The 27,145-nt window shown below is 43.0% G+C and overlaps 1 protein-coding gene across 12 annotated transcripts in view; it reads right to left on the bottom strand.

Annotated features, from left to right (window-relative positions):
- Positions 1 to 27,145, bottom strand: part of TRIM55 (tripartite motif containing 55) — a 65,726-nt gene that overhangs the window by 14,353 nt on the left and 24,228 nt on the right. For 4 of the 12 annotated variants that reach the window (XR_012666964.1, XR_012666965.1, XM_075125164.1 and 1 more), the window contains 2 exons: positions 23,771 to 23,973; positions 21,160 to 21,447 (listed from right to left, as the gene is read on the bottom strand). Coding sequence is in view for 10 of the 12 variants with exons in the window: in XM_075125164.1 (XP_074981265.1) it covers positions 21,160 to 21,447; positions 23,771 to 23,973 (491 nt within the window). In the remaining 2 variants the exon portion in view is untranslated. Of the gene's footprint in view, positions 1 to 5,011; positions 5,085 to 5,115; positions 5,389 to 18,637; positions 18,729 to 21,159; positions 21,448 to 23,770; positions 23,974 to 27,145 lie in introns of all 12 variants that reach the window. The other 8 variants (XM_075125161.1, XM_048840813.2, XM_075125163.1 and 5 more) reach the window with 5 other exon arrangements.

Below are 27,145 nucleotides of genomic sequence, written 5' to 3' on the forward strand. Positions count from 1 at the left end.
AGATAATGGCCAATGGCTCTGCAATCACATCCGCCAACTCCTTTAGTACTCTCGGATGCAAAGCATCCGGCCCCATGGACTTGTGCTCGTCCAGCTTTTCTGAATAGTCCCGAACCACTTCTTTCTCCACAGAGGGCTGGTCACCTCCTCCCCATGCTGTGCTGCCCAGTGCAGTAGTCTGGGAGCTGACCTTGTTCATGAAGACAGAGGCAAAAAAAACATTGAGTACATTAGCTTTTTCCGCATCCTCTGTCACTAGGTTGCCTCCCTCATTCAGTAAGGGGCCCACACTTTCCTTGACTTTCTTCTTGTTGCTAACATACCTGAAGAAAGCCTTCTTGTTACTCTTAACATCTCTTGCTAACTGCAACTCCAGGTGTGATTTGGCCTTCCTGATTTCACTCCTGCAAGCCCTAGCAATATTTTTATACTCATCCCTGGTCATTTGTCCAATCTTCCACTTCTTGTAAGCTTCTTTTTTGTATTTAAGAGCAGCAAGGATTTCACTGTTAAGCCAAGCTGGTCGCCTGCTATATTTACTATTCTTTCTACACATCGGGATGGTTTGTCCCTGTAACCTCAATAAGGATTCTTTAAAATACAGCCAGCTCTCATGGACTCCTTTCCCCCTCATGTTATTCTCCCAGGGGATCTTGCCCATCAGTTCCCTGAGGGAGTCAAGGTCTGTTTTTCTGAAGTCCAGGGTCTGTATTCTGCTGCTCTCCTTTCTTCCTTGTGTTAGGATTCTGAACTTGACCATTTCATGGTCACTGCCTCCCAGGTTCCCATCCACTTTTGGTTCCCCTACTTATTCTTCCCAGTTTGTGAGCAGCAGGTCAAGAAGAGCTCTGCCCCTAGTTGGTTCCTCCAGCACTTGCACCAGGAAATTGTCCCCTTCATTTTCCAAAAACTTCCTGGATTGCCTGTGCACCGCTGTATTGCTCTCCCAGCAGATATCAGGGTGATTGAAGTCTCCCATGAGAACCAGGGCTTGCGATCTAGTAACTTCTGCGAGTTGCCGGAAGAAAGCCTCGTCCACCTCATCCCCCTGGTCTAGTGGTCTATAGTAGACTCCCACCACGACATCACCCTTGTTGCTCACACTTCTAAACTTAATCCAGGTTTCAGAGTAACAGCCGTGTTAGTCTGTATTCGCAAAAAGAAAAGGAGTACTTGTGGCACCTTAGAGACTAACCAATTTATTTGAGCATGAGCTTTCGTGAGCTACAGCTCACTTCATCAGATGCATACCGTGGAAACTGTAGCAGACTTTATATATACACAGAGAATATGAAACAATACCTCCTCCCACCCCACTGTCCTGCTGGTAATAGCTTATCTAAAGTGATCATCAGGTGGGCCATTTCCAGCACAAATCCAGGTTTTCTCACCCTCCACCCCCCCCCACAAATTCACTCTCCTGCTGGTGCTAGCCCATCCAAAGTGACAACTCTTTACATAATCAAGTCGGGCTATTTCCTGCACAAATCCAGGTTTTCTCACATCCCCCCCACCCCCATACACACACAAACTCACTCTCCTGCTGGTAATAGCTCATCTAAACTGACCACTCTCCAAGTTTAAATCCAAGTTAAACCAGAACATCTGGGGGGAGGGGGGGTAGAAAAAAACAAGAGGAAACAGGCTACCTTGCATAATGACTTAGCCACTCCCAGTCTCTATTTAAGCCTAAATTAATAGTATCCAATTTGCAAATGAATTCCAATTCAGCAGTTTCTCGCTGGAGTCTGGATTTGAAGTTTTTTTGTTTTAAGATAGCGACCTTCATGTCTGTGATTGCGTGACCAGAGAGATTGAAGTGTTCTCCGACTGGTTTATGAATGTTATAATTCTTGACATCTGATTTGTGTCCGAGAGTTACCAAAAGCAACTACAGCATTTGCTCAAGAAACTTCCTGAAAAAGCACAAGATCAAATCCGCACAGACACACCCCTGGAACCCCGACCTGGGATATTCTATCTACTACCCAAGATCCATAAACCTGGAAATCCTGGGCGCCCCATCATCTCAGGCATTGGCACCCTGACAGCAGGATTGTCTGGCTATGTAGACTCCCTCCTCAGGCCCTACGCTACCAGCACTCCCAGCTACCTTCGAGACACCACTGACTTCCTGAGGAAACTTCAATCCATCGGTGATCTTCCTGATAACACCATCCTGGCTACTATGGATGTAGAAGCCCTCTACACCAACATTCCACACAAAGATGGACTACAAGCCGTCAAGAACACTATCCCCGATAATGTCACGGCTAATCTGGTGGCTGAACTTTGTGACTTTGTCCTTACCCATAACTATTTCACATTTGGGGACAATGTATACCTTCAGATCAGCGGCACTGCTATGGGTACCCGCATGGCCCCACAGTATGCCAACATTTTTATGGCTGATTTAGAACAACGCTTCCTCAGCTCTCGTCCCCTAAAGCCCCTACTCTACTTGCGCTATATTGATGACATCTTCATCATCTGGACCCATGGAAAAGAAGCCCTTGAGGAATTCCACCATGATTTCAACAATTTCCATCCCACCACCAACCTCAGCCTGGTCCAGTCCACACAAGAGATCCACTTCCTGGACACTACAGTGCTAATAAACAATGGCCACATAAACACCACCCTATACCGGAAACCTACTGACCGCTATTCCTACCTGCATGCCTCCAGCTTTCACCCTGACCACACCACACGATCCATCGTCTACAGCCAAGCTCTGCGATACAACCGCATTTGCTCCAACCCCTCAGACAGAGACAAACACCTACAAGATCTCTGTCAAGCTTTCTTACAACTACAATACCCACCTGCAGAAGTAAAGAAACAGATTGATAGAGCCAGAAGAGTTCCCAGAAGTTACCTACTACAGGACAGGCCTAACAAAGAAAATAACAGAACGCCACTAGCGGTCACCTTCAGCCCCCAACTAAAACCCCTCCAACGCATTATAAAGGATCTACAACCTATCCTAAAGGATGACCCAACACTCTCACAAGTCTTGGGAGACAGGCCAGTCCTTGCCTACAGACAGCCCCGCAACCTGAAGCAAATACTCACCAACAACCACATACCACACAACAGAACCACTAACCCAGGAACCTATCCTTGCAACAAAGCCCGTTGCCAATTGTGCCCACATATCTATTCAGGGGACACCATCACAGGGCCTAATAACATCAGCCACACTATCAGAGGCTCGTTCACCTGCACATCCACCAATGTGATATATGCCATCATGTGCCAGCAATGCCCCTCTGCCATGTACATTGGTCAAACTGGACAGTCTCTACGTAAAAGAATAAATGGAAACAAATCAGATGTCAAGAATTATAACATTCATAAACCAGTCGGAGAACACTTCAATCTCTCTGGTCACGCAATCACAGACATGAAGGTCGCTATCTTAAAACAAAAAAACTTCAAATCCAGACTCCAGCGAGAAACTGCTGAATTGGAATTCATTTGCAAATTGGATACTATTAATTTAGGCTTAAATAGAGACTGGGAGTGGCTAAGTCATTATGCAAGGTAGCCTGTTTCCTCTTGTTTTTTTCTACCCCCCCTCCCCCCAGATGTTCTGGTTTAACTTGGATTTAAACTTGGAGAGTGGTCAGTTTAGATGAGCTATTACCAGCAGGAGAGTGAGTTTGTGTGTGTATGGGGGTGGGGGGGATGTGAGAAAACCTGGATTTGTGCAGGAAATAGCCCGACTTGATTATGTAAAGAGTTGTCACTTTGGATGGGCTAGCACCAGCAGGAGAGTGAATTTGTGTGGGGGGGTGGAGGGTGAGAAAACCTGGATTTGTGCTGGAAATGGCCCACCTGATGATCACTTTAGATAAGCTATTACCAGCAGGACAGTGGGGTGGGAGGAGGTATTGTTTCATATTCTCTGTGTATATATAAAGTCTGCTACAGTTTCCACGGTATGCATCTGATGAAGTGAGCTGTAGCTCACGAAAGCTCATGCTCAAATAAATTGGTTAGTCTCTAAGGTGCCACAAGTACTCCTTTTCTTTTTGCGAAACTTAATCCAGAGACTCTCAGGTTTTTCTGCAGTTTCATACTTGAGCTCTGAGCAGTCATACTTCTCCCTTACATACTGTGCAACTCCCCCACCTTTTCTGCCCTTCTTGAACAGCTTATATCCCTCCATGAGAGTACTCCAGTCGTGTGAGTTATCCCACCAAGTCTCTGTTATTCCAATCACATCATAATTCCTTGACTGTGCCCGGACTTCCAGTTCTCCCTGCTTGTTTCCCAGGCTTCATGCATTTGTATATAGGCACTTGAGGTAACCTGCTGATCGCCCCTCTTTCTCAGTATGAGGCAGGAGCCCTCCCCTCTCATGCGCTCCTGCTCGTACCTCCTCCCGGTATCCCACTTCCCCACTTACCTCAGGGCTTTGGTCTCCTTCCCCCGGTGAACCTAGTTTAAAGCCCTCCTCACTAGGTTAGCCAGCCTGCTTGCGAAGATGCTCTTCCCTCTCTTTGTTAGGTGGAGCCCGTCTCTGCCTAGCACTCCTTCTTGGAACACCATCCCATGGTCAAAGAATCCAAAGCCTTCTCTCCGACACCACCTGCGTAGCCATTCGTTGACTTCCACGATTCGACGGTCTCTACCCAGGCCTTTTCCTTCCATGGGGAGGATGGACGAGAACACCACTTGCACCTCAAACTCCTTTATCCTTCTTCCCAGAGCCACGTAGTCCGCAGTGATCCGCTCAAGGTCATTCTTGGCAGTAACATAGGTGCCCACGTGAAGAAGCAGGAAGGGACAGCGATCTGAGGGCTTGATGAGTCTCGGCAGTCTCTTCATCACATCGCGAATCTTAGCTCTTGGCAAGCAGCAGACTTCTTGGTTTTCCCGGTCGGGGCGGCAGATAGATGACTCAGTCCCCCTGAGGAGAGAGTCCCCGACCACCACCACCCGCCTCCTTCTCTTGGGAGCGGTGGTCGTGGAACCCCCAACCCTAGGACAGTGCATCTCATACCTTCCAATCGGTGGAGTCTCCTTCTGCTGCCTTCCCTCAGACGTATCATCTGGTCCACTCTCCGCATTAGTACCTGTGGAGAGAACATGAAAACGGTTACTTACCTGTATCTGCCCTGCTGGTACATGGACGTTCCCCTTTTTTCTTCTGGAGGTCACATGATGCCAAATTTCTTCACCATCCTTCTGTCCCTGATGTGCAGCCTGCTCTGAATCTTCAGAACCTTGTGCCCGTAGAAGCCTATCCTGACATTCGTCCAGGAAATCTTCAGTTTCTCTTATGCAACTCAGGGTCGATACCTGTTGCTCCAGACCTTGAACCTTCTCTTCCAGTATGGAGACCAGCTTGCACTTTGTACAGACAAAGTCGCATCTGTCCTGTGGAAGAAAGACAAACATGGCACATCCAGTGCAGGTCACAACAGCTGAACGCCCCCCATCCATATTACCTTCCTTCTACGAGCTTCCTCAGGAGTTGTAGTAATTACTCAGAGAATCATACTCGGGAATCATTGTAGAACAAAACATTGCAGTGTATGTTTGCTGGCATTCAAACAACATCCGTTCTTTATCTCTCTGTGTTATCCTCAGGAGAGTGATATCATTCATGGTCACCTGGTTGAAATAGGGTGCTTTTCTTAAGGGGATATTCAGAGGTGCCCATTCCTGCTGGGCTGTTTGCCTGTGGCTGAACAGAAATGTTCCCCGCTGCTAGCCACGGGGAGGGTGGAGGGGCTAGCCATGCGCTGGGGGGAGGCAAAATGTGACCTTGGAACGAAAGCACGTGTGCTATGTAATGTTAACAGCAAGGTTTACCATGAAAGAATGTACCCACTGTTCTATGAAGTGTGTCTTTTTAAATACCACTGTCCCTTTTTTTTCCTCCACCAGCTGCATGTGTTTCAAAGGATCACAGGATCTTCTCCTTCCCAGAGGCTAGCGAAGATTAGAAGGCAAAAAAACCGCACTCGCGATGAAATGTTCTCTGAGCTCATGCTGTCCTCCCACACTGACAGAGCACAGACGAATGCATGGAGGCAGACAATGTCAGAGTGCAGGAAAGCATAAAATGACTGGGAGGAGAGGTGACGGGCTGAAGCTGAAAGGTGGTGGCAGCGTGATGAAAGGAGGCAGGATTCAATGCTGAGGCTGCTGGAGGATCAAACTAATATGCTCCAGTGTATGGCTGAGCTGCAGGAAAGGCAGCAGGAGCACAGACTGCCACTAAAGCCCCTGTGTAACCAACCGCCCTCCTCCCCAAGTTCCATAGCTTCCTCACCCAGACGCCCAAGAACACGGTGGGGGGGCCTCCGGCCACCCAGCCACTCCATCCTAGAGGATTGCCCAAGCAACAGAAGGCTGGCATTCAATAAGTTTTAAACTTTTAAAGTGCTGTGTGGCCTTGTCCTTCCCTCCTCCACCACCCTTCCTGGTGCTTCTCTCCTCCACCACCCCTCCTGGGCTACCTTGGTAGTTATCCCCCTATTTGTGTCATGAATTAATAAAGACTGCATGAATGTGAAGCAACAAAGACTGTATTGCCTCTGCAAGCGGTGACTGAAGGGAGGAGGGGAGGGTGGTTAGCTTACAGGAAAGTAGAGTGAACCAAGGGGCAGGGGGTTTCATCAAGGAGAAACAAACAGAACTTTCACACCATAGCCTGGCCAGTCATGAAACTGGTTTTCATAGCTTCTCTGATGCGCACCGCGCCCTTCTGTGCTCTTCTAACTGCCCTGGTGTCTGGCTGTGCGTAACCAGCAGCCAGGTGATTTGTCTCAACCTCCCACCCCACCATCTCCCTCTTACTCTGATATTGTGGAGCGCACAGCAAGCAGTAATAACAGTGGGAATATTGGTTTTGCTGAGGTCTAACCGAGTCAGTAAACTGCGCCAACATGCTTTTAAACGTCCAAATGCACATTCTACTACCATTCGGCACTAGCTTATCCTGTAGTTGAACAGCTCCTGACTACTGTCCAGGCTGCCTGTGTATGGCTTCATAAGCCATGGCATTAAGGGGTAGGCTGGGTCCCCAAGGATAACTGTAGACATTTCAACATCCCCAACAGTTATTTTCTGGTCTGGGAATAAAGTCCCTTCCTGCAGCTTTTGAAACAGACCAGAGTTCCTGAAGATGCAAGCGTCATGTACCTTTCCTGGCCATCCCACGTTGATGTTGGTGAAACGTCCCTTGTGATCCACCAGTGCTTGCAGCACTATTGAAAAGTACACTTTGCGGTTTATGTACTTGCCGGCTTGGTGCTCCAGTGCCAAGATAGGGATATGGGTTCTGTCTATGGCCCCACCACAGTTAGGGAATCCCATTGCAGCAAAGCCATCCACTATGACCTGCACATTTCCCAGGGTCACTACCCTTGATATCAGCAGATCTTTGATTGCCTTGGCTACTTGCATCACAGCAGCTCCCACAGTAGATTTGCCCACTCCAAATTGATTCCCAACTGACCAGTAGCTGTCTGGCATTGCAAGCTTCCACAGGGCTATTGCCACTCACTTCTGAACTCTGAGGGCTGCTCTCGTCTTGGTATTATTGCGCCTCAGGGCAGGGGAAAGCAAGTCACAAAGTTCCACGAAAGCGCCCTTACACATGCAAAGGTTTTGCAGCCACTGGAAATCGTCCCAGACCTGCAACACTATGCGGTCCCACCAGTCTGTACTTGTTTCCCGAGCCCAGAATCGGCGTTCCACCACATGAACCTGCCCCATTAGCACCATGATGCCCACATTGCCAGGGCCCGTGCTTTGAGAGAAGTCTGTGTCCATGTCCTCATCACTCTCATCACTGTACTGACATCGCCTACTTGCCCAGTTTTGCTTTACCAAGTGCTGGTGCTGCATATATTGCTGGATAATGCGCGTGGTGTTTAATGTGCTCCTAATTGCCAAAGTGATCTGAGCGGGCTCCATGCTTGCCGTGGTATGGCGTCTGCACAGAAAAAAGGTGCGGAACGATTGTCTGCCATTGCCCTGACGACATGGCTACAGGGTTGGCTTACAGGGAATTAAAATCAACAAAGGGGGTGGCTTTGCGAGAAACTGAATGGCCTCCTCAAGGATAGAACTCAAAACTGGATTTAGCAGGCTGTTGATTTCACAGAGGGAGGGAGGGAGGAGAAAATGAATACAAAACAAATCTGGTCTATTTCTTGTTTTGAGCCACTTCATCTATCTTTATACATCTTGCTGGCAGCAGACTGTGCAGTACGACCACTAGCCATCGACATCTCCTGGGTGCTCGGCAGAAGACGGTGCAGTATGACTACTGGCCATCGTCTTCTGCTAGCTGCAGATTAAAAGACAGTGCACTGCTGGTAGGACTCAATTGCCATGAGACGAAACAAGGGAAATGACCTGGCTGAGTCACTCCCATGTTTGCCCAGGCGCCCCTGACCTCATCAAGGTCGGTTAAAAGAGCACCCAGGACTACGTCGACGACAGCTACCAGTCATACTGCACTGTCTGCTGCCAAAAGGCAATAAACTGCGGCTGTGTAGCAATGCAGTACCATGTCTGCCAGCACCCAGGAGACATACGGTGATGGTTAGCTGAGCGGGCTCCATGCTTGCCGTGGTACGGCATCTGCACAGGTAACCAGAGCCACCTGTGACAATGTTTTAGCTCCATCAGGCACTGGGATTTCTACCCAGAATTCAAATTGGCGGCGGAGACTGCAGGAACTGTGGGATAGCTACCCACAGTGCAATGCTCCGGAAGTCGACGGTTGCCTCGGTACTATGGACACACTCCGTCGACTACATGCACTTAGAGCATTTGTGTTGACACACACACAATTGACTGTATAAAAATGCTTTCTACAAAACCGACTTCTATAAATTCGACCTAATTTCGTATTGTAGACCTTGGACCACTTCCCCATGGCCTGTATCTTCTTTGAGTCCCATCACCCAGCCAGGAGTACCTTCCTTGCTCCCCCAATCCATGCCAGCAGACTGAATTCACGCTGTTCCTGCAGCTCCTTTTATATAAGCATGTTGGGCCCTGATTGGCTGCTTCCCTGCAGCCTCTTTCTGATTAGCTGCATCCCATGCAGCCACTCTAAGCTTCTCCTCTATTGCTTTTTTGGGGACAGGGTGTGGCAGGACTGCCAGCCTTCCAGCAGGGGGTGTCCGGGTCACATATACTCCATCAGAATGATAAACAGTAACATCCATCAATAAAACCATTTTGTAATATGTACAGTTGGGTGTGAACTATTGAATAGTGAATAATAACTACTCCCTTTGTGTACATAGTTACTGCACCACTAGTATTTTAATGGACACTCTGTGCTTAAAAATCAGTCCTAATTTTGTGTTGGTTTGTGAAATTGCATGTGCACATCCACCCTATCCCTCCATTCTAATGCCTTGGGCTATCCTTGTGAGTAGGCAGGCACTGAAATATCGCTGTACGCTGTTAATTCTTTTACATTTCAATATCTGCTTTTTCATAAGCTAGGGAGGCTGAGCAGCAGGATGAAGCAGTGTGTAAACACAAGCTCACAGTCATAATTATCCTACTGTCAAAGGGAATTTCAGTGGTACACATTTGCGACCAGGTAGGCTAATATTTCAATGCTCACCCACCTGTAATGGGTACAAATCACCAAGTACAACTTAGCATGGAATCATTTACTGTTAAACAGAAAAGCTGACCTATTTCATAGGATTAGGATGAGATCTACATCTACTATTGTGAAGTGAATCTGCTGTGATATGATGTAAAATAGCAGCAATTCAGCTGTGGCACAGAAGAAAATACTTTTTTTTGAAGGTGATAATTTTCCTTTCAGAATTTTTTTCCTAAACAACCAAATGAGAAATGCCCTGAAAAGGCAGTTTAATGGAGATCAGAATTCAAGTCTATTCAGCTTTTAAATTAGGTAATTACAACAATCTGAACAGAAGAAATCATTTTGTCCACACTGTGATTCTTATGATCTATTATTACTTGAAATGGACCAAAATTGAAATACCCACAAACAAGAAGATACTCATGACTAATCAGACAATTCACAGACCCGACTATTAAAATGCAAAACTTCAGGTGTGTTATTTGACACTCAAATTAATAACAAGAACACAGTTGTCTGAGAGTTGTTCTCAATGTATTGTCACCACAACTCGTCACCAGCACTACTGAATCACACAACTCTCAGGAGCAAGGGGAAACAGAGATGCTAAAAGAAGATCAGTCAGTATTTTCCTGCATTATTTGAATGTGTTAAACGAAATCTAGCAGTAAGCATAAAAGCAAAGTGCAAAACGGAAATCTAGAAGAAATCATCCTAAACTAAATCTCAAAACCAAACGGCCACTGACCTGAACTTTAAAACTAAGACCCATCTCTGTAATAAAGTCAGAGAGAAGCAGAATCATACTTTTTGGAGTGTTTTTCGCCTATGAGTCTTCCACACCTGATATTTCCTGATTTTGCTGTACAACTGAAAGGCACTACTGAAATTCAGCCCTGTAGAGAGGAGCCTCAAAACAGGGTTTAATTAACACTTAAGCAGTGCACATGCCTATTGCATAGGAGAGAATATCACTTACAGTGAACTGATCCCTCTGGTCATTCAGCTCAGACATTTCATATATATTATATATCTATCCATCCATCTATCGGTCTTATTATAGAGCTATATACAAGGATATTCAGATCCACAGGGCAGAGCTCAAGTTCTGTTATTCTGTTCTCCCTCTATGCATATCTTTCATGATGATGCTATGTGCATCTATTCATATAGGGAGAGCAGAATAGTGGAGCTGAGAGCTGCCTTGAGGATCTTACAGGATTTTTTTGGCCTGTTTTAGGGTAGCAGTTGGGGTCCATAAAAGTTCATTCTGGTGAAGAGAGCATGTTAGAATCAAGCAAAGCTTTTGACACGGTCTCCCACAGTATTCTTGTCAGCAAGTTAAGGAAGTATGAGCTGGATGAATGCACTACAAGGTGGGTAGAAAGCTGGCTAGATTGTCGGGCTCAACGGGTAGTTATCAATGGCTCCATGTCTAGTTGGCAGCCGGTTTCAAGTGGAGTGCCCCAAGGGTCGGTCCTGGGGCCGGTTTTGTTCAATATCTTCATAAATGATCTGGAGGATGGTGTGGATTGCACTCTCAGCAAATTTGCGGATGATACTAAACTGGGAGGAGTGGTAGATACGCTGGAGGGGAGGGATAGGATACAGAAGGACCTAGACAAATTGGAGGATTGGGCCAAAAGAAATCTGATGAGGTTCAATAAGGATAAGTGCAGGGTCCTGCACTTAGGACGGAAGAACCCAATGCACAGCTACAGACTAGGGACCGAATGGCTAGGCAGCAGTTCTGCAGAAAAGGACCTAGGGGTGACAGTGGACGAGAAGCTGGATATGAGTCAGCAGTGTGCCCTTGTTGCCAAGAAGGCCAATGGCATTTTGGGATGTATAAGTAGGGGCATAGCGAGCAGATCGAGGGATGTGATCGTTCCCCTCTATTCGACATTGGTGAGGCCTCATCTGGAGTACTGTGTCCAGTTTTGGGCCCCACACTTCAAGAAGGATGTGGATAAATTGGAGAGAGTCCAGCGAAGGGCAACAAAAATGATTAGGGGTCTGGAACACATGACTTATGAGGAGAGGCTGAGGGAGCTGGGATTGTTTAGCCTGCAGAAGAGAAGAATGAGGGGGGATTTGATAGCTGCTTTCAACTACCTGAAAGGGGGTTCCAAAGAGGATGGCTCTAGACTGTTCTCAATGGTATCAGATGACAGAACGAGGAGTAATGGTCTCAAGCTGCAGTGGGGGAGGTTTAGATTGGATATTAGGAAAAACTTTTTCACTAAGAGGGTGGTGAAACACTGGAATGCGTTACCTAGGGAGGTGGTAGAATCTCCTTCCTTAGAGGTTTTTAAGGTCAGGCTTGACAAAGCCCTGGCTGGGATGATTTAACTGGGAATTGGTCCTGCTTCGAGCAGGGGGTTGGACTAGATGACCTTCTGGGGTCCCTTCCAACCCTTATATTCTATGATTCTATGATTCTAAGATATCATGTGGCACTGAGAGGAAGACTTTGCCTCTAGATGTTTTTTGCATAAGATCCAGTCCTCCAAAGCTAAACTCTCATAAGTAAGTCTTACTGACAATAGTAGTCCTATAGACTTCAAAAGAACTATTGAGGTGAGCAAGGCTTGCAGGATTGAGTCTTGATATTGGGGGGAAGGGAGAGTGAGAAAATTATTTATGTCTAAAATAAAGGGCTAAAATAATTCTAAAGGATCACTACACTGAAATTTAGAAATGCCCCTTCACAGAGTACATAAATACAACTGAAAACCAGATGTATAGGAGCAGTAAGTCAGTGTGTGATTTCACATTTCTTTTAATAATCTGTTTTGTCCATGCTCTATCTATATTGCATATTTAAAATACTTTTACATGACTAGCAATTAGCTAAAATGTAGTCAATTACAGACCTCGCTGACATTTGATTTAATACTATCTCATGGGCAAATATACTGAGGATCCACAGCTGAAAGAAATAAAAGTATTCAGCAACTGGGGCAAATATAACTACAAGTGTGTGAATACAGCGAGAAATGTCCCTATGTTAATTCTAGCAGATAGCATAAGGTTACAACCAAGTAACGGAAAATTTTAAACAAGAAACATGAAACAAGAATAACATACGTCATTCAGTTATCATTTCTCTCTCCAAACAGCTCAATCTTTATTATAGGTTATATCCTCACAGAATTACAGCACTGTAGATACTGACTGCAAAGGGAAATGAAATCGAGTATGGTTTGTGGATGATTTAACTTGAATTTCCTTTTCAGCTAGACACATGTGGTTTAGTCCCTTTGAATGATGGTATTTTTTTAGACTCTTGGCTCTATGACGTGTTGCTAGTAAGTAATTCATTTGGACTACAAAATATTGTACTCTGTACCTCATCTGAGACAAAATAACTAGAGAAACCAGAGACTCAGACAGACACTGATCCTGAAGTGCATGGATTGGATCAGCTATCTGATATCTGCATGAGTAAATCAAGGGAGAGAATTTAGATCCCCAAAGTCAAGCTTCTTTGCCTAAAGTTAGGTAGCTAGTTCCATATTTAGTAACATAAATAAGTAGCTTGATGTTTAGAAGTACTTAGCACTTACTTCAGTGGAAGCAGCAGACGTACAGCACCTCTGAAAATAAGTAGCACTTATATAGGTGCTTAAACGGCGAATTAGGCGTCTAACTTTAGACACCAACCTTTAAAAATGTTTGGCCTTAGGTTGTAGAACTGATCAATGAAATTGTTTTTAATTGTTCACTTTATTAATATAACTTCATAAGTAAAGTTTTATAAATGAAACTACATTCATTCATAAAACCAGGGACCCCAATAACTGGCTAATTGAGTTTCACTTGCAATCCAATTGCTGCTTAAATCACTGACACTTGCACTGTTTCAACATTGTAACTTCCGCTCTCTGTTTGTCATTCATTATACTTGTGTATATTGGAACTTCTGTTTGCTGTTTGCCATTCCTTACACTTGTCCATACTGTAATTCAAACTCCATTTTAACTTGTCCCAAACTCCATTTTAAAATGCTCGCTCCATTTTGTAAAAGCTTGCTGCAACCTTCATTTTTGCAAAATCCTGCTGTAATCTTATTAGTTTAGTTTAGATGTGTGAATGAGGTATGTATGGATGATGGAATCAACCTCCAGCCCCAGCCTGTCCTGATGAAATAAAGTGTAAATACCAACGGCTGAAGATGCAGACAACAGCCCTGACAAAGCAAGAAGAGTCCACCCTAAAAAGAAAAGAACAAAAGTACAACTGAAGAAACATCAAAGCCAGGTCCCAGGCTGAAAGTCATGTCTGTAATTGACGGATGATCAATCACACCGAACCCAGAGGCAGCGTGACACAGCAAGTCCTATAGACTCTGGATTCAAACTAAAGCCTACAAAAAGGATGGATGAGATGGAAGACTTTGGAGGGTAACATTCTGCAGCCAACATTGAAGGGCATCGGTGCATGCCCAGCAGAGACCCAGCTCTTCCTTGTGCTGGCTTTCCTGGCCAGTTAGCCACCACAAGCTACGAACCCAAGCCACGAACTCAAGCTACATTCAGGACTGGTAACTATGTAGCAGCTGCAGAACACTTGGGGTGTGTGTGTGTGTGTGTGAGTGTGTGTGTATACATAGGTATTAGATATTAGTTATTGGTCATAAATCAAACTGTGTTATAATAAACATGACATCTTGTCTTGTCCCCTGAAACGATCCTGTGTAGTTTTGTCTGCATAACATGGTAAGCCTGTGCCCCTGGTATTTGGATCAAGTTTTTGGTTTGGCATATGAGATATATAGGACCTGTTCACAAAACTTGGAACCAAGTGCAGACTTTTGAATACAGTACTCCCAATTTCAGAGGTGTTTGTATCCAGGTTTTTTCTTTCTGCCCATCTCCAGGGCCAAATCCTAAGGATCTTACTTAGGGCCTCATCCAGCAAAGCATTTAATTAAGTACTTTGGGCTTATGCTTAACTTTGGGCACATGAGTACTCCCACTGAAGGCACCGTCGTTAATGGAACTGTTTACTTGTTTCACTGGACCAGGGACTAAGAGCTTGTCTACACAAGGAAATTGATTGGAATAGTTATTGTGGAAAAACTGTGTGTGTGGACTCTTCCAATATAAGAGTGTCTATATAGGGAGTTATTCCGCAAAAGCTATAGCACTTTAAATTTACACCTTATCTTACTTCAGAATTGCTTCTATGTGTAGACAAGCCCTAAATTTTTACTCAAACTCAAGAACGGGACGGCTAATATATGAAGACCTCCATTTTATGATCTGACTGGTAAACCTTATTTATTAAGGACCCAAGACCATATACACAACACAGCAATACTCATCTTTGCCTGTATGATCTACTGACAAAACAGAAAAATTTACTTTGGTGAATCATTTAAAAATACAAAGATGCCAGCTTTTTAACTGTTTAAAGAATACATGATCTTTACTGCATTAATAAGCGCTGTAAAATGTTGTATTGTGCATGTATGACAAACATGAGCAATGGTGAATTATCACTTGGTTTTTACATACTGAAATTCCAGCACTGTGAAAGAAGTGCAGATATTGATACACAAAACAGGCTGTCATTTGTACTTTATCTGTATAATTTATGCTAAAAGATGCACTGGTGTGGTAGTAATTTGAATAGAATCTGACATTATGAGTCTCTCAATGAAATGTACAGAACATAATTTAATTTTCATTTATTTCTGTTTGTTTTTGAAATTTAAATATACTATTACAAGAATACATAGAGCATATTTGTGCTCATGGGAAATTAAGTATGAGAATAACATTATGCTCTTTTCCTTATGGTTTATTTTTTTCGAAATACCTTTTGAAATTAAAAATAATTAAATGCAGAAAGCTATCAGCGTTTCCAGTATTTGGGGTCTCAGGGCATATGGTCTCTCGTGGCTCCTTGACTATTTATTTAATCATGCCATAAGAAGTGGGTAAAGGATAGGGATATTTTGGTCTCTAAGGTCATTTGCATAAAAACTATTTTATCATCCATATGTAATTACTTGGTTATTTATGCAACTATTCTTTATTTTGCTTTTGGGAGATCGGGTTGCTGCTCTTTGGACCACACTATGTTGGTGACCATTGCAAGTGAAATACAGAAATTATTCTAAACTAATTATAATAAAAATAAATAAATCCAGATATGATTTGTGGCCTACAGGAAGTTGTATAATTTACTACTTTCAGTCTATTTTAATAGGGTATGTCTATTCAGAGATGCATTTCTCTTTCTCAGGTGCAGCAGTCAGGATTGTGGCAAACTCTCCTTAGGAATTAGTAAAAAATGTTACTGGTCTTGGAGGGGATCCCTTTCTTCCAGCAGATGCACAGCAGGATGGCCATTACTTATGCATCAAGAAAATTCTTCCAGATGCTGGAAGGGTTGTAGTAAGTAGCAATGAGAGTTAGGGAGGGCTGTAGGGGATTCAGTTATTAGAAATAAAGGTAGCGGGGCTTGAGAAGAAACATTGTGAAATGATTAAATATCAATGGAATACAGCAAAAACCCGATGGATAGAAACCAGAAAGGATAGATTAAGTTGATGAGATTCTGGACAAAGTCAATGAGTTACATTAACTCCATTGGAATTATACAATATATTTATCAATAATTAGAGGAGGACATAGTGGCAGAGATGAGATAGACCCTTCCAGCACTCTGTATAAAAGGGCATGTGGAGTAGGAGAAAAACTACCCAACATCACCCACTGTGATCATTTATTCATAAAGGAGTAAAGGATTAGCAACTCAAGGGCTAATCCATCCATTCCAGTCTGATGTAGAATTTGTATCAACAATACCTTATGGCTAAATGGTATTAAAGGTGGCTGCTAGATTTAATATGACCTGCACCACATGGTTTATTCAGTTTTAGGAAGAGATCATCAACAGTGCTACTAAATCTGTTTGTTTTCCATATTCATGTCTGAAATTAGGCTAACCAGAGTCAAGGAGATATGAGCCCTCTAGATATTATCAGAATTGCTTTGCTGTAATCTTCCCAGTAATCACTCCTAAATATGGGAGATTAAATCTCTGTCAGTAGCTTGCAAGATTATCAGTGTTGAATGACAGTTTATTGAACAGGATTTAATCAGTGCCCTGTTGAGCACACCTGGCAACTTACTCTCACATAGGGCCCAATGTTTCCTCACTGTTCTGAACCAGACAAAACAGACATGATCCAGATACGTGATGTGGCCCAACACAGTTCAGCACTGCATCAAGCTATACTGGGTGAAACTCAAAACCTAGAAGATGCTGCATTTGACCCCTGAGTGTATTGCTCTGAAATCTCAATAGCTGATTGCTCCAGATTGCTGGACAGAGGCAAGCCACTAAAGGTCTGCTGTTCAAGTTTCACAGAGCCTTTGATGGAGGCACAGAACACTTTCTGTGCCTTTAACAGCAGATAAGAGGATAAGGCTTCAAAAATTTCAGTTGCTCAAGCTCTGCCAAGACTTCCACCGCCAATGTTCTGGTCACCTTCTATCTTGCTTTATTTGTTGCAAATCATGTGTAAAGCCATTGTGCCCCAGAGTGAAAGACAGGCAAGAAGGCATTTGGGGTTACTGCATTGGTGGTTGTAAACAGCAAGTACTGCAAAATCCCACCTGGCCTTTGATACTGTGGTCTGTCAGCAAACCAGTAGTTCACTAGAGCTCTCTGGAAATTTTCAGGTTCTATAAACAATCCCATCAAAATAAGTCCCTCATCCAAACAGAATAGAAATATTTCAGCCTCAGGTAGGAATTATTTTGCTCCATGTTATTTTCAGGACCAGATGAATTCCCAGGTATACTCAGCTTCTCCTGGCATAAACTCAGGCACAGAACAACAGAAACAAAATGTGGACTGGGAGGGAGGTAACAAAGGAGAAAAGTAGCTGCAACCTCCCATCTGCTGAAGTGGACCCGCAGGCAGAACACCCCAGAAACAGGCAGTTTTGGCAGGGGAAGGAACATAGCCAGAGTAGAAAGGGAATGAGCAGTTTCAATGAATTCCTGTTGCCCTCCCACACTGAAAACCCAGAGGGATACTGGGGTGGAATCCCCCAGGGGAATAATGGCTCAGTCCACTGCAGAGGATACACATTATACCTACTGTGTTGGCAGGGTTGAATCTGGCTCACATGTTATTCTAAAGGAAGATAATTTTCCTTCCTTAAGTACTGTGAGAAATAACACTAGCCAAAAAAACTATTCAGTCCAAAGACTTAGTACCTTTTCCAGAACAGGCCAGTGCCCAGTGCTGTAAAATGTACAACTTGATATTTTATTACGGATCTGTTCTCACCAGTAGTGTTCTTATCATTAGTGACAACAGGAGTTACATGCATGCACAGAGCGGGGAAACTGACCCAAAAGTACTCAGCCTCAGGGACCTCAAAAACTAAACCAAAACCAAAATAACCCCCAAAACCTCTAGGACAAAAGTGAGAAAGATCTGTGACAAAATGGTCTCTGACCTTATGAATGACAATTGTTTCTTTCACATAATAAATAGTTTGCTGTCATGAGCAGGTAAGGAGCAGAATTTTAAATCTATATGTAGAGTCTTTCATCTGCATTGTAGCTCCTAAACAAATCCCTTTCTCATACAAAGTGATACTTTTAAGATTGTAACAAAGCTCACTACTCATTGGGTAAGTTTGCATGACTAGGTTATACAAAGATCACAAACATAGTGGTAGTTTTGTTGTTATTATTGATTTATAGTTTCAAATAGCTACTGATATGCCTAACAACAACTGAAATATGAGCCCATGAATTCGATGCAGGGTTTCCCTCATTTTTTAAATGAGGGATATTTAATTTGTAACCATGCAGGATTAAACTCTAGGATGGCATTTTGGGAGGGTGAGGAGAAAAAGCTTTAGGCAGCAGGTATTATAAGATAGCATGGTTCTTTTTAGATGGCAGAAAGGGAAAAAATCCTTTATGAATCACCTAGAAACATCACCAGAGAAACTACTTGAGCTGTTAGTTAATGGTAAAACAAAACATTTCCTACCCATTAAAGTAAAAATCATGTATTGAATCTGACTCCAGAGATGATGCAGTATGATAAGAAAAGCCAAAACTGATATGCAGAATGCTAACTCCTGTGAGGAAATAAGAAGAATGCTTCACTAACGTTGTCATAGTAAACTGGGCTGGTCAATGCTGGGTTTGATGAAGAGATTCAGTTTTCAGAACACTTTTTTCAGTTATTCTTTTACATGTCATTATTTAACTTAAGAGCTTGGTGAAAACAGGGACATGATGAAAATACCCAGTCTCTATTTGGTTTATCAATGACTCTAGAAACTATGCCAGATTGGTCTTTGTTAAAATCACAGGCAGAAAACAAACTAAAGTTTGCCTACTTAACATGATCACTGCCACATGGCAGAGGCCGTTTTACATATGACCTCGCCATTTCTCTTAGTTCCAGCACTGCTTCACCACTCTTCCACTAAAAAACACATTCCCACCAACCCTTCTGACCTACAATACCATGACTACCCACCTTCCTTTGTGGATCTCACCCATAATTCTTCCCAGCCCCAGAACCACACCCCCATTATTTGCTCACCTGCTATCCCTCCAGCAATGTACATACGCATCATACTTATTTCCAACAGATATTGAAGCATGGTAACCAGTACACAATGATTCGCAACCATCAGGAATTGTCACAAATCTAAAAAAATATTCTTTCCCCCTTGTTTACTCTTATAATTCTTCTTTCCTTAATTGCTTCAGTTTGCTTCATTGGTTTGCTTGAAAGCCACTGCAGTAGGTTTTCCAAAAAGTAAAAGTCATATGAAACATTTATTTCTGCTATTTTACTGCTCCTGATAAATAAAGGCCCGAAACTACAGTCCTTACACAGGCAAATCAACCACTAAGGTAAGTAAATGGCTATTTTACCTGAGTGTGGAGTGCAGGATGGGGCCCTAATTCTTTGTAACAGTTCTGTTGAAACAACAGCAACAAGAAGTTCCACTTTGAATATTGCCTGCTTTTGCCATCTTGTCTGGAACACACTTAAGACAACGTTGTCATGGTAGATTTCATAATTTTAAAAATATTTTTATTCTACTCTTGTTTACAAATAAAATCCTGGCCTGGAAGGATTAACACTGAAAACTGTAGGCCAAATTTAGACTTCATTATGACTGACATCAATGAAAATCTTTCCACTGACTTCAATGGTTATTGGATTGGGCCCTCAGTCATTAGAGCTCTGTCCCGGTACGCCATATCTGAATTTACTCTTGTTTCTTTATCTTTCCCCCCCCCCCGCCACACACTGGTTTATCGTTGTAGGGTTGCTCATGAGCGCCAAACTGCTGACACTGATTTTTTAAATTTTCTTTTTTAATTTTAAGAAAAAACATAGCACTGAAGTATTTGCGACATACACACACAGGCACACGACACACACGGCACACACAAGCATGCACACAAGCAATCTTCAAAAACAGGAGGTCTACATCTTCAAAAACCTACATCTCTTGAGTTCGGCACCCAGAAATGGAGACATTCCAAATTAATGGATACTTTTTAAATTTAGGCCTTAACCAATTTACACATACAAATGCAGGCGCATGTGTGTTGTGCAAATTTTTCACATGTCCCTCAGCTCCACTCCATGAATCTTTGGTCCCTTAAGAATTACATGGACTTTACAAACAAACAGAGAGGAAAAAGTCAAATTTGGGGTCTGCCAACTCTGAGAGTGTCCTTTTAAGAAGAAATATAAAAAACACATGACATCCCATTATTCCATCAATATTGATGTCATAATAGTGATATGCTAATACAGGGCTAGCATTTCTGATGTTCATACTGATCTTTGATCATATTGTAAACACTCTTGAAAGAAAACTTTTGGAACAGTTATTTACAATGCAAAATTGATTTAAATCACACCATGCTTTTAGAATTGCTGTCAGATAAACAAAAGAATCCTGATGCTTGCATAGCCCACTGTGCATAGAGAAAAGGCTAACCAAGAGCAACCGTACATTCCAGATGTGTGACAGATACAGCAGTAAAACTACAGTAGATAAGTCTGAAGCAACAGCTGCCTATGCAATAGTTGTAAAATGGCATGTGACATACAGACTCAGATTGTCAACATTACATGAAGGTAACTGTATGGATTTCTTTGCCACTAATGTGTAAATACCTGATGTATGCAGACATGGCCAATTAGACATGTGTCTGACATCTAACTGACTGCATGCATGAGCGCCTCAGGCATTTGCTTCCACATATTGGGTGCACTGCCACATAAGTTAGGCACAAGCAAATATGTGCACACCACTGTGGATTCCTAAGTTTGAGAGTCTGGCCCACAATACTTTTTAAATCAAATGTATTAAATTTACAGACTTTATTGAAATCACACTGAGTTGTATTTCCATATTTCTGAGATAATGGTTTGCCTCTGCATTTTTTTAAAAACAAATTTTCCGTCAATATTATATTCCAGTTGGACCCCGGCTGCATGCAAATACACTTTGAGAGATCATTAACACTAACCTGGGAAGTAGCTGCAGTTGTGTTAGTTTCCTTACCACTCCCAGGTACACGCTCATTGCTTGTTGCGGCTTCTGCAGTTTCTGCCTTCTTTACATTCATTTCCAGAGAAACAGATGGCCCTACTTGGCCCAACCCATCACTCAGCTGGGTCAAACTTGGGCTGCTTGCTTGCCGAGATTTGGCCTTATACCAACTAGGGTAAAACAAGGGATCGATGGTTTCTGCTGTTGATGGCATTTGTGTTTCAGACTCTGCAGTCTGTCGACCACCACTTGGCACCACCTCACCCTTCATCAGGATAGATAAAGTAAAAACAAAAAAAACCACACAAGCAGAGTGTACTATGTTACCTTCCTGTGTTCAGCCCATATTTCTCTGCATGCCAGGTTTGTTTTTATCTCACTGCAAAGAATTTATTGTTTGAGGTCCAAAAGAATGATAACTGAAATACAGAGCAAAAGTGTGTAGCATTTGGATAGTATATCTATGGAAAATACAAATACAAATCCTGCAGCCCCACTCAGCAAAACTTCCCATTAGTTTCAGAGGGAACCTTGCTTGAGAAAAGACTGAAGGAGATGTTCCTTTTATTAATTTCATTACACACTTTGGCCTGATTCTCTTCTCAAGTATAAATTAAGAATAACTCCACCAAAGTCAATGAAGTCACATTATAGTAAAAAATGGTCTGAGAGGAGAATGAGGTCCTTTATTTTTGAGATATTACCTAAAAACTATCCAGTGTACAGAAATGTCTAAGTGCCAATCTGGAGGTTCTTACTCAGAGTTAACTGAGCTCATACTCAGGTGAACACCCATCTCTGTTTAATCACTGAGCTAAACTATACTACACAATGCATAAGAACTTCTAGTACTGGCCTCAGACATTGAAGAGCATATATGTGGGGTCTGACCCACTGCCCACTGAAGTCAATTGGAGTCTTTTAAATCACTTCCTTGGGTTTGCGATTGGGACAATAATTTATTTTTTTAAATAAATATACAGAATTGTATCATTCAACATTGATTCTGTTGACGTGAGCAGGTAGAATAAACAGACTATAATGACAACAGAGATAAATGCTTGCCCACCACACGACTGTTTATATATAATAGATTACTGTAATTATACCTTATCAATGACTGGAGCAACTGACAGAACACCACCGTCTCTATCAACATCTTTCCAGACTAGTCAACTGCAGGTTTTGACCGCATGGTACTATTAGTACAGATGACTAGATATAACAACATTTTTACTTTGCTTTCCCCTAGGCCAACAGGAAAAAGCTAAACTGCAAGCATCCTGCACATTGCATCCCCCACATGCCAGTCTGATCAACTCATAATGGCTTTTTTAAATTACTAATGAGCTAGACCAGCATGTCTCTATATTCTTTTTAGCTCAGGAGGTGTTGGACTTCACAAAATTATGAGGCAGTTCAGTTTATAATTAGGCCTGGTCTACATATGAAGTTGCACTAGTTTAGTTAAACTAGTTTAGTTTAATTAGTGCAACTCTGCATCTGAACACTCTGAAATCAGTTTAAATTTGCTTATTTAGATTTAGATTAAGTTGGTAAAGAATCAAGTTAAATAGATATATGCCATTTCTAAACTGATTTAAGAATATCCACAGAGAATAGGCATGAACCTGTGTAAGCCCTCAAATAGATCAAAGAAGGAATAAATCTAGATCATTTATTTCCCCCCTCTCCCTTCTGCTACTGTTAAATCAGAACTTTGCCATAAACATGGACTCTTTATTTGCTTCCTTGTTTGTGCACTACCGTCAATGTGCTGGAGTAAGGACTTAACTGGAGCTGCAGAAGAGATGAATTTGTCCTGCTTGGTAAGTTAATTGCTGATATTGATAGCTGAAGGAGATTAGCAAGTATTGTTTTGGTGCAGATCTCACAAAGTATCAGTCATTGGTGTTTTATTTTAATTGTATTCCAGGAGAGAAAGTACAAAGATATAAAATATATCCTAAATACATGGCTTCAAATATAAAGATATTTCAAATCCAGAACATGTTTGGGCTGCCATTTCATAACAAGCAGCCTTACTTCTCTGTATCTAACATGGAAACATGAACTTCTAAATGATATCCCCGACCCCAGTGACAAGACCACCAAGGGAAGGTAAATGTCATTCATAGGAACAAAAGATTAGTGAGGTCAGGTAATATGGCTAATGAACTCTTCAGAAGGCATGCTAAAGGTGAAGTTCTCTGGTATACATGTTTTTACTTCTCACCTCAGTTATTATAACTGTTAGTTTCTACTAAGCAAAAGAACAAACAACAAAACTGAGCATCGAGTTGTCAGTTCTTAAGGGTTTTAAGCCTTAATAACCAAATGTTCCTTGATTTACATAAGAGAACACCGTTGTTGTTTTTTTAAACCAATGAACTCACACACATACACAGCTTGAATATAAACAATGGCAGTAAAATCTTTGCTTTCTTCCTTGAATGAGCTATATTTTTGACATGTTTCTGACATATGTTTCAGCATCTATCGGGTCAGATTAGGTCATTCATAGTGCTCTAGAATGGAGGAAACATTCAGCATAGCTGATAGGATGGAGAATGGTTGGGTGCAATTACCTGACTAAATGAGGCACCTGGTGATAGTGAGGGGGCTGGTTCAGTCTGAGGGTCTCCTGTTGTACTCTTGGGTTCTGAGTCTGGCTGAGATTGCTGGGATACTTTCTCAGCTACCTCTTCCTCCTCACCAGATGACTCTGTGCGGACTTCATCAAACTCTTCACCTTCCATCACATCCTCATCTTCCTCATCACCCTCCTCCTCTAATAAACATTCACATAAGCACAGCACTAGGTTAACACAACAATACATGGGGTATGCTCTTTATACAACGCAGAGATTTAGAAATATGAAGTTACTGTGGTAACTATACAGTAGGTCTATTGATAGCAAAAAGGCACCCAAAGTGACATTTTTTTCAAGGGACAGTACAACTTGTGCTTTAATTCCAGCTGATGCTCATAAGGGCAAGACTGGAATCTGCCCTGGATGCATGCAAAAGGAAGGAAGATGATGCAAGAGAGAGACAGAGACCAAGGAGGAGCTGTCTCCCCACACGTTGCATCTCTGTGCACAGGCCTTGAGCACGAGGACTGGGCAAGCCAGCCAGAGCCATCAACAGTGTTGGCTCCCCACAGGTGCTGGAGACAGGCACACAGACTGTATTCTGCCACAGGGTGTTGCAGCAGTTGCATTCCCCCTGCCTGAGGTAAAAAAGTAGAGCTGTCGATTAATCACAGTTAACTCACGAGATTAACTAAAAAAAAATTAATTGTGATTAATCACAGTTTTAATCACATTGTTAAAAATCCAAAAATATTTAATACATTTCAATTGGTATTCTGTTTTCTACATTTTCAAATATATTGATTTCAATTACTACACAGAATACAAAGTGTACAGTGCTCACTTATATACACTGCTTATATTATTGATTACAAATATTTGCACTGTAAAATGATAAACAAAAGAAATAGTATTTTTCAGTTCACCTCATACAAGTACTGTAGTGCAATCTCTTTGTCGTGAAAGTGCAACTTACAAATGTAGATTTTTTTTTTGTTACATAACTGCACTCAAACAAAACAATGTAAAACTTCAGAGCCTACAAGTTCATTCAGTCCTACATCTTGTTCAGCCAATTGCTAAGACAAACAAGTTTGTTTACATTTATAGGAAATAATGCTGCTCACTTCTTATTTACAATGTCACCAGCAAGTGAGAACAGGTGTTCGCATGGAACTTTTGTAGTCGGCATTGCAAGGTATTTACGTGCCAGATATGCTAAACATTCGTATGCCTCTTCATGCTTCGGCCACCATTCCAGAGGACATGCTTCCATGTGTATGATGCTCGTTAAAAAATAATGCATTAATTAAATTTGTGACTGAACTCCTTGGGGGAGAATTGTATGTGTCCTGCTTTGTTTTACCTGCATTTTGCTATATATTTCATGTTATAGCAGTCTCGGATGATGACCCAGCACATGTTCATTTTAAGAATACTTTCACTGCAGATCTGACAAAACACAAAGAAGATTGTGAGCTTGTGAGATCTCTAAAGATAGCTACAGCACTCGATCCAAAGTTTAAGAATCTGAAGTGCCTTCCAAAATCTGAGGGATGAGTTGTGGAGCATGCTTTCAGAAGTCTTAAAAGAGCAACTGTCCTATGCGGAAACCACAGACCCCGAATCACCAAAACAGAAAATCAACTTTCTACTGGTGGCATCTGAATCAGATGATGAAAATGAACACGCATTGGTCTGCACTACTTTGGATTGTTATCAAGCAGAACCCGTCATCAGTATGGATGCACGTCCTCTGGAATGGTAGTTGAAGCATGAAGGGACATATGAATCTTTAGCGCATCTGGCACATAAATATCTTGCAAAGCCGGCTACAACAATGCCATGAGAATACCTGTTCTCACTTTCAGGTGACATTGTGAACAAGAAGCAGGCAGCATTATCTCCTGCAAATGTAAACAAACTTGTTTGAGCCATTTGGCTGAACAAGAAAGAGGACTGAGTGGACTTGTAGGCTCTGAAGTTTTACATTGTTTTATTTTTGAATGCAGGTTTTTTTTGTGCATAATTCTACATTTGTAAGCTCAACTTTCATGATAAAGAGATTGCTCTACCGTACTTGCATTAGGTGAATTGAAAAATGCTATTTCTTTTGTTCTTTACAGTGCAAATATTTGTAATCAAAAATAAATATAAAGTGAACACTGTACACTTTGTATTCTGTGTTATAATTCAAATCAATATATTTGAAAATGTAGAAAACATCAAAAAATATTTAAATAAATAGTATTCTATTATTGTTTAACAGTGCAATTAATTGCGTGATTAACTGAGCAATTAATTGTGATTAATTTTTTTAATCAGGGGATTAATCACAATTAATTTTTTAATCGCTTGACAGCCCTAGTAAATAGCCTCCAGAAGCTCCCCTAGGGCATAGGGTTGCCAACTTTCTATTTGGAGAAAATTGAACACCCTTGCCCCACCTAATTCCCCTAGGCCATACCCCTGTCCCAACCCTTCTCTGAGGCCTCGCCCTTGTTCACTCCATCCCCACCTCCATCTGTCACTCAGTCTGCCCCACCCTTGCTCATTTTAACCAGTCTGGAGCAGAGGGTTGGGGTGTGGAAGGGGGTGAGGGCTCCAGCTGGGGGTGCGGACTCTGGGGTGGGACCAGGGATGAGGGGTTCAACATGCAGGGGATGGGCTTCGGGCTGGGGCCAAAGAGTTCAGAGTGTGGGAAGGGGCTCTGGACTGGGGCAGGGGGTTGGGGTGGGACCGAGGAGTTGGGGTACAGGCTCTGGGCTGGGGGTGTGGGCTCTGGTATGGGGCCAGGGATGAGGTGTTTGGACTGCAGGAGGGGCTTTGGGCTGGGACCGAGGAGTTTGGAGTGCGGGCAGGGGCTCAGGGATGGGGCAGGGGGTTGGGGTGCGGGCTCCAGAAGTGAGTTTGGGTGTGGGAGGGGACTCAGAGCTGGGTAAGGGAGGTTGGGGTGTGGACTCCAGGCAGCCGAGTTGGGGCAGGGGATTGAGGTGCAGGAGGGGGTCAGGGTGTGGGCTTTGGGCAGCCGAGCTGGGGCAGGGGTTTGGGGTGTGGGAGAGGGTGCAGGCTCTGGGAGGGAGTTTGGGTGAGGGAGTGAGCTCAGGGTTGGGGCAGAGATTGAGGTGCGGGGGGTTCAGGGTGCAGGCTCTGGGCGGCACTTACCTCAGACAGCTCCCAGAAGTGGCCAGCATGTCTCTCTGTCTCCTAGGCACAGGGGCGGCCAGGTGGCTCAGGTCCGCATGCTGCCTCTGCCTGCAGGTGCCGCCCCCGCAACCCCCATTGGCCATGGTTCCAGGCCAAGGGGAGCTGCAGAGCTGGTGTTTGGGGCAGTGGCAGTGCGTAGGAGTTCCCATGGCCGCATCTGCG

This window comes from Caretta caretta, chromosome 2 (assembly GCF_965140235.1).
Source record: "Caretta caretta isolate rCarCar2 chromosome 2, rCarCar1.hap1, whole genome shotgun sequence".
Classification (NCBI taxonomy): domain Eukaryota; kingdom Metazoa; phylum Chordata; order Testudines; family Cheloniidae; genus Caretta; species Caretta caretta.